The sequence below is a fragment of the Anopheles marshallii genome, chromosome 2 (genome assembly GCF_943734725.1).
Source record: "Anopheles marshallii chromosome 2, idAnoMarsDA_429_01, whole genome shotgun sequence".
In the NCBI taxonomy this organism is placed as follows: Eukaryota; Metazoa; Arthropoda; class Insecta; order Diptera; family Culicidae; genus Anopheles; species Anopheles marshallii.
In genome coordinates this window covers 16945088-16958886 of record NC_071326.1, presented here as the reverse complement: position 1 = coordinate 16958886, position 13799 = coordinate 16945088, and the positions used below count along the sequence as shown (strand labels likewise).

General features: G+C 47.8%; 1 protein-coding gene across 1 annotated transcript in view; it reads left to right on the top strand.

The window, feature by feature from the left end:
* The first annotated feature begins 9285 nt into the window (after positions 1–9285).
* Positions 9286–13799, top strand: part of LOC128710259 (GATA-binding factor C) — an 83814-nt gene continuing 79300 nt past the window's right edge. Inside the window, exon 1 of the mRNA XM_053805304.1 lies at positions 9286–9472. Within this exon, the coding sequence (XP_053661279.1) occupies positions 9286–9472 (187 nt within the window). The remainder of the gene's footprint in view (positions 9473–13799) is intronic.

Here is a 13799-nt window from a genome sequence, read left to right as displayed (position 1 = left end):
GTGCGTGTGTGTGTGTGCGCAGGACAGGGAAGGGCGGAATTGAGGAGAAATAAATCAATAAATCAAAACACCACCCAAAAACACTCCAATTGACCGCACCGTAGCACCGGAACCCCGAATCGATCCTGACACCGGTCGCACTCGTGTTAGGAGTAGAAGATTTGTCCGTACGCACGGTGATTGGAACCGAGAACTGGGTGTCTGTAAAGCAATCAAACATCCTTTACCCGTTTGCTTCACCCCGCTCGGAGTATTCGGTGGCAAAAGAAAAATGATTTCATGACACCCGACCCGACGCAGTGTGTGTTGTTTTGGCTGGGAAGATAACTGCCGATTGTTGGATGGGGGTTTCAAACCTCACATTTCGGAACTCACTAGGGACACGTACAGGAAAACAATAGTTGCGGTACCGTTGTCAGTACGTTGGACGTAATAAGATGCGAATGTTTGATTGTTTACTTTGGAACTCCCGTGGCTTTTCAAATAGTCGGATCTCCACGGTACAAACAATCCACCAAAAACCAGATCTTCACCATGGTCTAGGCGAGAGTTTCCTTGGGGCAGACCGGACCGTTGCCATCAAATGCGCATTTAAAACATTGACGCATTCGAACAATTTTGTGGAGGCTACCCCCCTTACGGTGGTGCTATCGGTGGCAAAACTGTGCGGCCAAACAGCAGTGCTTGAAATGATCCTCAACGAACGATCGAGATTTTACGAGTCCACGTACCGTACGCGCGTGGTGCTGGTAACTCATTTATCATCATCCTAATAGATTCCCGGGGATCGATGATCTTCTTTGGAGGTCTGGGTCGTACGAATGGGACTCGGGTTCGAAGCGTTCCGAGAAATTCTCCCGGTACCCGGTGATCACCCACTGGGAGCAGCTTTCCACACACACACACACACAGCTGTGTTAGTGACTCGGAGTGTGTGTGTGTGCGAGTTAATTAATTACTCAAATACGTACATCCATCCCAGAATATTGTAGGCCTTCGTTTCGATCGATTCGTCTACGCGGGAAGAAAGTTATTGATTGTTTTTTTTTTGTCCTTTCCCCGAGTTCCACGAGGGAAACACATTTTCTTTGAGTTGGGTACCCAACCACCATACCCACCCGGAGGTTCTGGGTCGCGCACCAAGGAAGGTGTTGCCACCGTAGCTTCTTTCAGCCAGTTGTCTAATCAGGTTGCGCTCGGAGTAGCTTGAAGATGTTGAAATATGAACCCTGCATGCTGGCATAGACCTGCTGAGACACCGTACCGTGTGTGTGTGTGTGTGCGTGCGAGATAAAACAATTTATCACCATAAATTGGCCCGACCTGGACCTGGCGGGTGCGCAATTATGCTGCATTGCTCCAATCGGCCCCGGCCAAACGGGAACATTGAACATTGTGTGCTGTCCACAGTCTCGAGCCTATTTGGAAGTTCCGGGATGGCAAAGCACTCCCGATCGCATGATCGATGGTATTGGTCGCTGGAATAGTGCGAAAGGGGAGTTGTTGTTTTTGTTGTTTTTTTTTTCGCACCCCCCAAAAAATGCAGCCCAGGTGGTCGCCGGTGGATCGAGCAGTGGAGTCGCGTGCGTGAGCCCGGGGTGAGTGGCGATCGTGTGAAAGATACGGCGGACGGCAAACTGAGCACGTAGCACTGATCGACAGACAATAGGGCTGACTGATGTGATAAGTGATTGAGATTTATTAGACTGTCCAAGCACCGGGTCGGGCTGGGGATTTGAAGGATTTGAATGATTTGAAGGTGGCTAAACGATACCCGTTAGCATTCGGCACACAGTACCGCATCGTTCTGGGCGGTTTGGAGACTTCTTCGCGCCGGTTACATTGTGTTGTTTTGCACATTTTGGTTTCCCCCGGTCCGACCCCACACAAAACGGTCAAATAATTATACCGATGATTGAACGCTTTCGCGAACGGATATGTTGTGTTTTGTTACCGCTTTTCTCTCCAGCAGAAGGGAAAAGTCTTCAATCTGCGGGAAATTATACACCGATCACATTCACAAAGGGAGATAAATTTCCACTCCCATTGCAATTATTCAAATTAATCTACCGTTTCGCTGCACTTTCGCGTTTGCTCTAATTTTGGACACCTTTTTGTGTGTGTGTGAGTGTGTTCCTATCCTTCCTTTACCGTTCTGTCTACTTGCGGCCCGAAAATACTCGCGCACCACCTTTGCTCGGCAATCGTCACCTCAAAAATCGTCCACCGTAACGATCGCAGCTTTTCACAGGATGGCACACCGGTGCGCACATAGAAGGAAGAAAACCGAGTCAAGAGAAAAAACCCCCCTTTGCTGCACTGTTGGCTTTCCCTTGTACCATCCAAGCTACCAAATCGGTTTGGATTCTCTTAAGACAAAGCTTTTTGCTTCAAGACCAAAAATAAAAAAAAAAAACAATCCAAACCCTAACTTTGCGCTAGACATTCGGTCGTTGGGTTTTGGAGCGTCCAGAGTAAAAAAAAAACCCACCCTCTCACGCAAAACCTACACTGGGGGTTGCGCATAAATCCCGAACCTTTCTCGACCTGTCAGCCGGCGATTAAGACGGGCGCGGCATTTTATGGTGCCTCACCTCATTTGCCGGCGTAATGGCGGTGGGTGGGACTGGTGGCCGGTGGCATGATGCGACCCACAACCGTCCTACCCTGCACCGACCCCTTCCTCGGTGCCAGGGGATTGAGAATTGATTGTAACGGGGTACTCGCGCGACAAAGACGCGCGCGCGCAGGGTGGTTTTCGTTCTTTTTTTTTTTTGCGCGCAAATAAGTTGTCACTGTGTGCGAGCGGCTCGTGATTTGTGCGCACGATTCGGTCAAGTGATTTTTCGGCTCTTCCGAAAACGCCACAGCTCGTACGCAAAATGTGGGTGCTGTTTAATGTTTTGAGCTTTATCTTCGAGCCCAGCGAGCTGGCCCCATCCCACAAAGAAGGGAAGAGTGGGGTGGGAAAGCTGGTGCCAGCAGGGATGGGCAGGGAAAATTAAACAAGAAAAGAGTAAATTTTAACACACGATACGCTCTTCGTTTTAAATTTTCCACCTGGTTGGGTATTGTGTTTAACATGGAAATCTTTTTCTTTCTAAAAACAAAACCAAAAAAAGCCACGCTAACACCCGAGGTCATTGAGGTAACCAGAGTGTAGCCAATCCTGTTAGAGCGACGTGGCCAACCTTGCTGGCCAAGAGAAAGGAACGAAATCGGTTCAATTTGCATTCATTTCTTGAGGTGTTTCGGTGGTCGGAAAACGGTAACAGCGTTTGAAAATGGGTAAGCATTATGGTAATGCGCGGCCGTTTAACACTCATTTGTAGCCATTGTTTTGGGGTATCGTTTGATTTCGTAAACAGACCATCAATAGACGGTAGGTAAAATAGACGAGTCATAGATCAGCGTGACGATGATGATGATTTGTGATACGAACGTAGTGAACGGTAGATAAGATAAGATTAAAACTGAATGCTGTATGCAAATATTGTGTGAGAAGTGCCTTGATGATTATTTCAAAGACTGCGCGACGTTTCGCTAAACAATATGCCACAATTATGGTTTGGCAATTTAAATTTTCCTTTTGTCGTTAAGATAGAGCTTAATGAACGTGCAACTATATTTAACTGTTTTATGTTAGCAAATTCGCTCGCACAAGTTGAATGATACAACAATTAACCCGCCAAACTGTTGGCTAAATTTGATAACCGAGTGAAGGCATAATGTTGCCCTTTCAGAACTTCTGACGGTCTTAATGCAGACCTCGTCGGAGACCTCAGGATAGCTTGTTACGAACACGTTTTTTCTGTAGCTTCAAACTCAGAACTCTCGAACAACCAATCAGAATTGTGCTCCTTGGAAATGTAACCTCCAAAGATCGTTACCACACACTGATCATGAAAACTGGACACTGGAATCGAGAGGCAGAAAGTAATGAGACAATAGCGTAAGCTGTGGTGTTCACTATGGGTGGGAAATATACCACCTTTTTCAACCGTCAACATCTTCCCGGACACTGTCGCGCATCGTTATAGGCCGTACTCCATGCCGGGGAGAGTCCTCGGTCCATATCGCATCATCCCGGGAATGGGGAGACGCACAGTGCTCTGCTTTGCCAGTTTGCAGTTGTTAGTCATTTGTAACTACTTTTAACGATCGGTTGTTTGGTTCAGTCTCGTAAAAAGAAAGAAACCCTCGCGTAGTACAATCGTGTAATAGGAATTAACGACAGTAACGAACGAAAATGAACGAACCGAATGATTAAATGGACTGGCAAACGTGCAAGCTGAGCGGATGGAAAGCGAACAGGGAGAGAGTGAGAGAATTAAGGGAAATAAAAGAAAAAGAAAAAAGGAAGTTTGATGTAAAACATAAAACCCTGCTGGAACAGGTCGACTAATTGCGATCGGTACTGCCCATATTGGTACGCCGGAGATGACCGGATCGGAATGCGATGATGGTTGTTGTTTTCCTGCTTCCTATCATCGCTCGTCACTGCACGATCACCAGTTCTGATCTGTGGTGAAGCTGATCTATCGTTTACTAATCAATTGCATTATTCAGAGAATTCTTAACGTTTTTTTTCGCACGTCAACTGTTTTTAAGTCAATCGCGCTCAACATGCGGGAATAGTGTCCCCCGTAATGGCTTTGCATGATCATTCATGTTTTGATTGTTCTGCACTTTACTGCCTTTCGCAGCTAAAGAGCATCCACTACAATAAACCACCATGAACGGAGGATGAATGAATGACTACTGGCCGGGGACGCTTAGACGCTGGTAGTTTTTATTGGAACCTCTGCCCGGATTCATTCGCTGATTTCTGACGATGTTGTTTGTGTGCCGTGCGTTTCATTTCTTTTACGACACCGTCATGATTTTGATGGCCACATATAACATGCATAAATGAGGGTCCTATTAGGCTGACACCGACAGCTACTACCGTAATGTAAGAACTCGCCACCCCGGGCAGGCCGCGCACTTTCTTCACGGAAAATCTTTGCCGAGAGTCCGTCAAACGGTGGAGAGTTTTATTGTTGAGCTTCAATGACGTCGCTTTTTATTAGATTCTTATGAATGTGAGCATGATTTTGTTTTTATTCTTGTAGTCATTCTTTACGACGCACGCTATCAAGATTGCCAACCAGTGGTGCGTATGATGGGACAGAGGGTGGCAGCCGACGGGATGCGGCCGAAGGTGGTTAGTACTATAAATGTTATTATTTCACTTACTACTGTTTTTGCTCCCGATGCTCCCGAGCACCATTAATGAGTCGGAAAAAAAGGTTTATCCAACGGGTCACCCGTTTTGCTACGTACGCAACATCCACTCACCCGGGCGGTCGTGGAGGTTTGTCGTAAAAGAAGAGGGCACTATAAAATTACAGTACCAATTGTCGTCGTAAAAACGGACAGAGGACGCTAGGGCAAGGCGCGAGGAGTGATCTGTGCGAATGGTACGTACAGGACCTGACCGTACCAAGGCTGGTCGCTCACAAAATGGCGGCGAACGAAATGTGGTAGAACATGAAACATGTTTTTATTATGATGTTGTTGTCACATGCCCGGATACACTAGCTAGCTTTAGAACTCGGCGACAAGACGAACTCGACGCGTCTAAAGTTCGGGTCTGTAGTTTATGTTTTATGTCGGGAAGTAAGAAATTTGAAGCTATAAGTTTTGGTGACAGTTGCTTTCGACTTCCGCTGTTACTTGTGAATTGTGGGGAACTACATAGAAAATGACTTGCGAGGCTCCGTACCACTAGCCGTGCATTTCCTGTCAAGAAACCATCTAAAACAGTAGCTTAATCAGCCCTGGCTAAGGTTAATGAACAGTCGTTCGCCAAACGAAGCAAACCGTTCGCGAAGGTACAAGAGGCGGTACAACCACGTTGATGACACCTATGGCAATGGGGTTTTGGTAGTTCGTTAAGATCATGTGATTTAATTACAACTCGTCACTTCCCCAAGCGTTAGCGGTGCGTGATACGAACAACCGAAGTGTCCCAAAAATTAAAGTGACACCACCAAAACTGGCACTATAGCGCTGGCGCTTTTTCGCTTTCGCCGTCCGGATTGGCTTGGGTATGGTTTTGGGTATGCGTGCGGATTGGGCGCGAATGTTGCCCCGGAACCAAAAGACGCCCCAGACAGATACCGAACACGGGTAGCGAATGATTAGAATGTCGTTGGCACGCAAACGTGTGGCGTTGGCATATAATTGAATTATTCAATCGGTAACGAATTCCTATTTCATCGATTACGTGTTGACAGAAGCGTGTTCGGTTTGATGGCCTTTTTCCGATTGAGCTAAAAACGGGGAAAAATAGCAAGAAGGATTCTACTTGGAAAAAGGTGTTTAAATTTGATTTTAAAAAAGATAATCTTTTATTAAGTTCAGTTTGTTAAAAAGATTTTCGAGAAAAGTTGTGTTTAAAGCAGAATATAAAAAAAACTTAAATATACAATTCCGTTCATCGACAAAGTTGCATAAATTTGCCACGAATTGCTACATTGTTTCATTGAATGTTATGCTTCCTGCTACCTTTTTATTTCCCTTCCAACGGGACAGATACGGTGCCAGAAATATGATATCCTTCAACTGGTACCATTACCGCCCGGTACGGATTGTTACATTTCCCATTCCGTATTTTCCGCCCAACACACACACACACAAACCCGGAGGAAAAGTTTCAATAGGGTGGGTACGAAATGTCCACCCCGGGTAACCTTGGGAAGGGAAACTCCACTCCCAAGCGAACGAGCGGATGATCGAGACCCGATATCGATTACGTCGCAAGCACACTTACTTTTCAACGTTCTAAACAGCTTCATTGTTGCGCACAGCGGTTGAGCGTTGCCTTTGTGGCGCAATAAAGAAATAAAGAACAGAACCAACAGGGCAACAATAAAAAAACGCACCCGTTTCCATCCGGAACACATTGTTCCGCCTAAGCTTTAAGAGGCGTGCTTTTGAGCAAAAAAATAAACGGTACTTCAGCAAAGGATCACAGATCGGTCCGCCTCGGCAAACAGAGTGACGGTTTTACCGAGGGAGAGCTCGCAGCATCAACCAGCGAACTTGAGCATTTATTTTTAAATGGTTTCTTCTTGCTTCTCTTTCGGTTGTTCAGCTACGATCAGTTTTGGTTTATCGATTGGCGAATAGGTTTATGCGCATGCTGAGTGCATGGCAATCGAGCGATTGTGCTGAGCGATTCGCCATTTTATGCTTGTTGTCGTTGTTGTTGCAGAGGGGGACCGGTATCCTGTGCGAATGTGTTAAAGGGATATGGCGCACTCAAGCCGGCGCTTATCATTTTATTGTAAACGATCTTTTGTTAAGCCACCGTTCGTTGCTTATGCGAAGGACCAGGAACGAATCCGGGAAAATGCAATGGAAAATTGAGCCTTAGTCCATACAAACGCAAGAAAATGGACGACTGTTTCGGTTGTGTACAGTTGTTCTACGATTTTTTTGCTTAACTGTCCACCCCGTTCAACTCTTCCATTAACAAAACTGAACAAAATACACCGCGTTTGGAACAGTTTTACATTTCCTTGCCGCTTGTAATGGCCAATATCAACAAAAAGCAAAGACGCATCTCTTCGCTCACCTGACGAGACGTGGACATCATTTCAATGTCACAAATTACGCGACTAAACGCTTACCGATCGCTGATGTGGCGGTGTTGATGATGTATGCCCGCATATATATAGAGATTGGATAGCAATCGTTGAGTTATCATGCTGTGTATTACATTGCTGATAGCATCCGTATATGCCCACAGACTGCCGAAACGGCGCCAAGACGCTACCCGCTAGTGCAGGAGAGCGACAGCGAGGTGACACGAAGGGCGGCTAGACAGCGAACCCTCCGCTCGCGAGCTCCCATCTTCAGCAGGTAGACGCACGGGGACATTTGGAGCTTTTTATCAGTCGTTTTCCTCCATACCTTGGGGATGGATGGATTGTTCTAGGAAGCGATGAAGCCATGATAACGATCCCGCTGTCGTTGCGATAAGGTCTGTTCGATCACCGACCGTCCGAAGTGTGTGGGGCCGCCTCTGCTACAATCTAGCTCTTGCTGTGTATCGGACAGGATCGGTGTCAATTTCACTCACGTGGTGTCAATTTCACTCACAGCCCAAAATCCCGATGCGCAAAGGGGTAGTGAATGAATCGGAATTAGTCCACGCTGGGGTGTGTGTGTGTGTTTTTCCATTTTCCTTCCGAACCCGAAGTTCGAATCGAGAGGGAGCCTACAATTTTCCACCTTATTTAAGCGGTTGATTACCAGTCTAATGATATTGTCTGTTTTTGTTTTGCTTACAATAATGGGTTTCTTTTCGCTTTTCTTCCACCAGCAGCACTGCAGAGCCCGCGGCATACAGGGGCACTGGGTGAACGGGGCCCAACAGCCAGGATTTCTCACAAGAGGAAACAATTTGTTTCGTTGAATGAGCAACACACAGTTTCGTGTGTATAAATTACAAACCTCCCCGAAAAAGCATCATCTGCTCGTCCAACCCTGATAGGTCGAACGGGAAGCACCCGTGAATACCTCGCGCACAAGTCGCGCGTTTCGTATGAAGCAAAAACGGAATGATATTCCACCGAGTGTGTTCCACCGTTGGGTGCGCTTAGATGACGAATGAACAAAGGAGAGCAGCGTGATAAATAAGAGTATCGCTCCGCGGGTGTACTGCGTCGTGACCCGCGCGCTTTCCCGACTTCCCCGCCCTCGAGCCCCGGACCGAGGGGCGCGAGCCGTTCGCGATCGACGAATCGGAATATTTCGCTACGTTTGCGATCCACCATTTTGTGGCGTACGGCGACCGGTGGGCCCGCATGCATCGGTGTGCGTCCGTGTTTCGACACCGTGCGGCGAGAGTGGCATCGGCAGCGCAGTGACATGCCCGTGCACCGGAATGTGGAGCGAGTAGATGCAACGGCAGATACGAAGGGACTTGAGCAGTGCTCGCGCTTCGGGCAGTGACGATGCAGAGATGAAAATGTTTCGCGAAGGAAAAACTGTTGCCGTCTAAGTTGAGCGCAAAGGGAAACAGGTCTCCCCCATCCTCCCCGACACGAGCAAGGACATTGCAGCTAGTGTTATCAATCAGTGGTGCAATCAATTACAATTTTGCGTTTGTTTTTTGGCGTAAGTGCGTAAGTGAAGTGAGTTGGTGCATTTGGGTGAGTGTGTGAGATTAGTTACATTGTGAGCAGAGGAAGAAGGCCGTTTTTTTGTAGGCGAAAGTTTACGGCAGCCATCATGGATATGACGTCGGCAGCGGAGGCACGCAGCTGGTACGACAACCAGCGGCTCGGTGGCTCGCCCGGTACATCGGCCGCCCTCGGTCACCAGACGGCCGCGGTCGATCCGTCCGAGATGAACCCATTCTACCCGCTGGAAAATGGCTCCCATCGGCGTTACTACCCGACAAGCTACGGACCGCACGGTAAGTGTTTCGACAAATCAAAAACGGTTTTATTTAGTTTGACGAGTGAATGTAAACATTTTCAAGTCGAAAAGTTTGCGGCTAGTTTTTTTTTTTTACTTCTTTGTTGTAAGACAAACATTGTTTAGAGGTTGTTTTTTGAACTACCGACCGAAACCCCAAATCCGCTGCATGTTCGGTGGTACGCGGTGGTAGCGTGGCTGTTATTTCAATTTCAATTACATAAAAAAGTAATTAACAATAATTACTACAGCGCAGCCAAAGGCAGGCGGTACACCGTGCACTGAGTGTTAATGCAGTGCGCCGTACGTACCGTGCGGGCTGAACGTTTTGGCCCCAGTCGCTGACGTCTGTGAATGGCTCAGGAACCAAACTGCAATTGAGATTTCCATCAAGAACAACGAGACGCTTGAACGCGTCGCGGAAATGTAATTATCGCACGCCAAAATAAAAAAAAAACGTCCCACCTCCAAGCCCCTGTTCTCCTTTCCCCCACCAACCGTGGAGTGGAGTGAGTTGGAGCATTATTGTTCAACGAGTAGACCTGACGGGTGTGCGGGTAAGGTGCCGGGACGCACTCCTCACACGGATGTGTCCAAAATGCGCTGGTACTGGCAACAGACAACACGCCGAAGACATGAATGGCGCTTCACAAGATACGATGGTAATTACTTTATCATTGAAAATTTGGCCAGAGTACACCGTCCACCGTGTATGTGTGTAGGTATCCGTGGCTGATGACATGCTGTCCCGTATTGCCCGTACGTGATCGGTTACCGCGCAAGAACGGTCGACCCGTTTGAATGCCGAGTACGAACGAAGGGTTCGCCGCTTGATGGGACATTGAAGTTGAGCGTTTTAGTGGGTTTGTGCGGCCGGTGGCGCATTCGCGCAAGTTCGCTCGTTGTGAGTTGCATGTCGAAAATGAAGACGACGCGTTCCGTGCCTGAATGCAATTCATCTGTCCCGCGTCTCCCAAGGCATGACCCTGCGTCACCCTTTCCCACCAGCCTAGCTAGTTTTTGTTTTTCTTTTCGATGAGAATGAGCTGTCATAGCGTTGGTTGGGTTGTTTTTCGTTGTGCTCGTGAGTGTGTGTGTGTGTGTAGAAAGGTAGAAAACAAAAATTGCCAACTGACCTGCGCATGGTCGGGTTTCAGGAGAGAATAGCTAAAATGCGATGCGAACACTTCCACCAGACCTTCACCGCTCAGATCCCACCAATTGAAGGGGCTCATCCATGTTCCCTCCGTGAGGTTTGTAATTAAAAGATGCTTAATCTGAATGCGTCACACGAGACTGTGTGTATCCTGAGGAAAGGTTTTGAAAGGTTTTGATGAAGTTTCAGTGATGAAGACTACAAGGAAAACAGATAAACACAAAACATTTCTACCATTAAGCAAGGTTTGGTGATTAGCAATGTGGTTTTCTCCCCATCAGCAAAATATACACTTAATGAAGTAGCGATGAAAATTAAACCCCCATTTCGATTTTTACCAACATCCTAGAACCCTTTCTCACACACACACACTCATAAATGATCGTGTCGTGTCGGGGAGTCTAGCAAACTTTGGCTTTATTACTACACTCACGAATCAATCACCTCCTCGGTTCGAACTCTTTCGCCCTGAGCTTGGTACACCAAATTTCTACTACCATTTGATTGGGTTTGATGCGCAATAAATCTCACGATCGCGTTTCAATCACGATCCTGCCCGTCCGGGCGACGTCGCTTTGGCCGTTATGCTGTGCCCTTTCGCGCGCAGTAAGGTAAATTTTAATTTAAATATTTGATTTACTTCTCGCTACCAGACGCACATTAAACTGATGCTTCTCCGGGGTGTGGAGGCTGACCTGTGGATGAGATGGCCGAGCCAAGCCGGTTGATTCGTCTCCACGATCATATTACGTGGTGGAAAGGGCAAGCTAACCGTACATCGTACCTACCGGTCGCTAGAAACTGACTCCGGTCGCTTCGCCTCCCTCGGACACGATTAATAGAGCTGGTCGATTTGTTAGTGGGCAGCATTTAATGGTTCCTAGTAAGGTGGTAACTGTTTTATTGCTTCTGTCTCTAAACAGTTTCTCCCGCTCGGTGCCTCCAACGGCGTGCACCGAAACTGATAAAACAAATCAACCCAACGTTCGACGACATGCAAATGGTACGCGCGTCGTTCGGTGTGTCCCGGCGACGCGAATCAGACGTGTCGCCGGCAACAGGTACGCGCGGATGGAAACCTTACGGAACCAAACCCCATCCGGATCGTGATTGATTGATATCTCACCGTTCTATCGAGTTTTATGTGACTGTGTGTGTGTGTGTGTTTTATGTTACGCCAAAACGATGGATCTATCAGCTCACGGTGGGGAGTTTTGTTACTTTTTCTTGGTTTATTGGCAAAGCAGCAGCAACATAAGGCTCGGGGCAAACGAACGGGCATCATAAAATAATCGATAACACGATATGCGTCTCCACCGTCGAACGCGAAGCACATTAGCATTTTCGAAGGGATTGGGCTTCCGTCGGTTGTTTTGGCTGGCAAGGTCGATTCCATCCTACCGTTAACCATGCTGCAACAGCGAACAGCCACAATCGCTTTATTAGAGAGCTGAAGATTTTAGGCGGTTTTTTTATGGCCGCTTCTATCGCGCTGGTGACATTCAACTTCGCATAGGGGGAAGAAAATTTGAAAATCCCATCCCACTGCGCTAGGTATCGGCCGAAGAAAAGGTCACCGGTGTTTGTCGCCGTGCCAATTGTGAACGGCCGAAGTCTACCGACCACATAAAGTGTGTTTTAATCACCGAAAATTCATCGGCACGAACAACATCGTGCTGGTCGTGACGCTGGCGCAGAATAGGACGCTGGACAGAATAGGAGTTTCTGGCATTCCAGGAGGAGTTGGAAGCACGCGTCTCCATCGACCATCTGCGATTCCTGGCTAATTCAATCAGCCTCCGTCTGGTGCTCGTATCGCGAGCATAATGAGATGGCTAGACACTGTTCGACGGAAGAAAGTGTCGCCGAATGTGCTGTGACGTCCAAGGTGCAAAGACCCGGGGGAAAACTGTTGCTCCAAAACGCAGGAACATCACCGCGCCCCCACACAGCGCGATGCATCACCCTGTCTCCCCTCGCGAAACGCGAGCTTTCAATTACTAGAGTATGCAATTAATTGCTACTTTCCGATGCGCACGGTCACGGCACGGTCCGGCGCATTAATCTGCAAAAATTAATCTGTCATCTCGGGGCCTGATGTCTTAATTGAGCCTAATTACCACATTTGTGTCGACCGGTGACCCCTCACTGTCACTAGTCGCTAGCTGCGGTCAGCTCCCATTGCCACTCGGAACACTCGGATCGCATTAAGATCCTTTTTGGAGCGTTCCGCTGTGGCTCCCCGTCTCGGATGTTCGGTACCGCCTTCCCGATGATAGTCTGGCCAGCTCGCGTCACTAGAGCGCCACTTAAAATTCCAACCATCCCGTCCATCCATCCATCCAGCCGGGTTTCGATACATTTCTGCCGACCGATCGCCGCACCAGATGGGCATTCGGCTTTGACCGAACCGTTCTCTTTCGCTCCGCAGCACGCACGATCGGCCAAAAACAAAACCCGGGCGACGATTGGTTGTGGTTTGCCGCGCCGGCCAAACACAATCAAACTGTCATAATTCAATTTAGCGTTCCGGCTACCAGGCAGGGCTTCTGTTTTCTATATCGTGGCTGATCGAGCACACATGTGCGCCCTTGGGTATCTCGCTGGCGGCATACACTCCCGTTTGATTGCCGTTTCGGCGCATGATTCGGCGGCACAAACAAACGTCACTCCGGCCCAAACTGGCGATCGATCGTTCAGGGTTGCATGGTGGGGGTGGTGATGGTGGTGGTTTTTTTCTTGTGGGACGATCATATTTCGATGATCGCACCTTAGCCTTCACTTAAGCTGAGCAACCGCTCGAATGGGTGATTCGTGAGCCAAAAAGACGGTAGGATTAAATTTAAAAGTAAAAGAGAGAGAAGGAGAGTGAGAGAACATGATAGAGAGAGAAGAAAAGAGAAAGGTAAAATTAAAGGCTTTTCTTAATAAACACATTAAAACAAATAAGTGCTCCTTTTTTTCTTCTTCGTTAGTTCGTTTCGGCGAATTCTCTTTCGGTGGCGTATTTTTTACCTTGTTGCTTGTTGTTGTTGAGGAGAAAATGACCATCATCTTTGAATTTCTCCGCCCTCCGTCGCGCGCGCACACACACACACTCGTGAACCTGGGGATGCGCGCGCTTCTCTAGTTAAAGATCCGATGTGCTCCAAATATAACCAGACGAGTG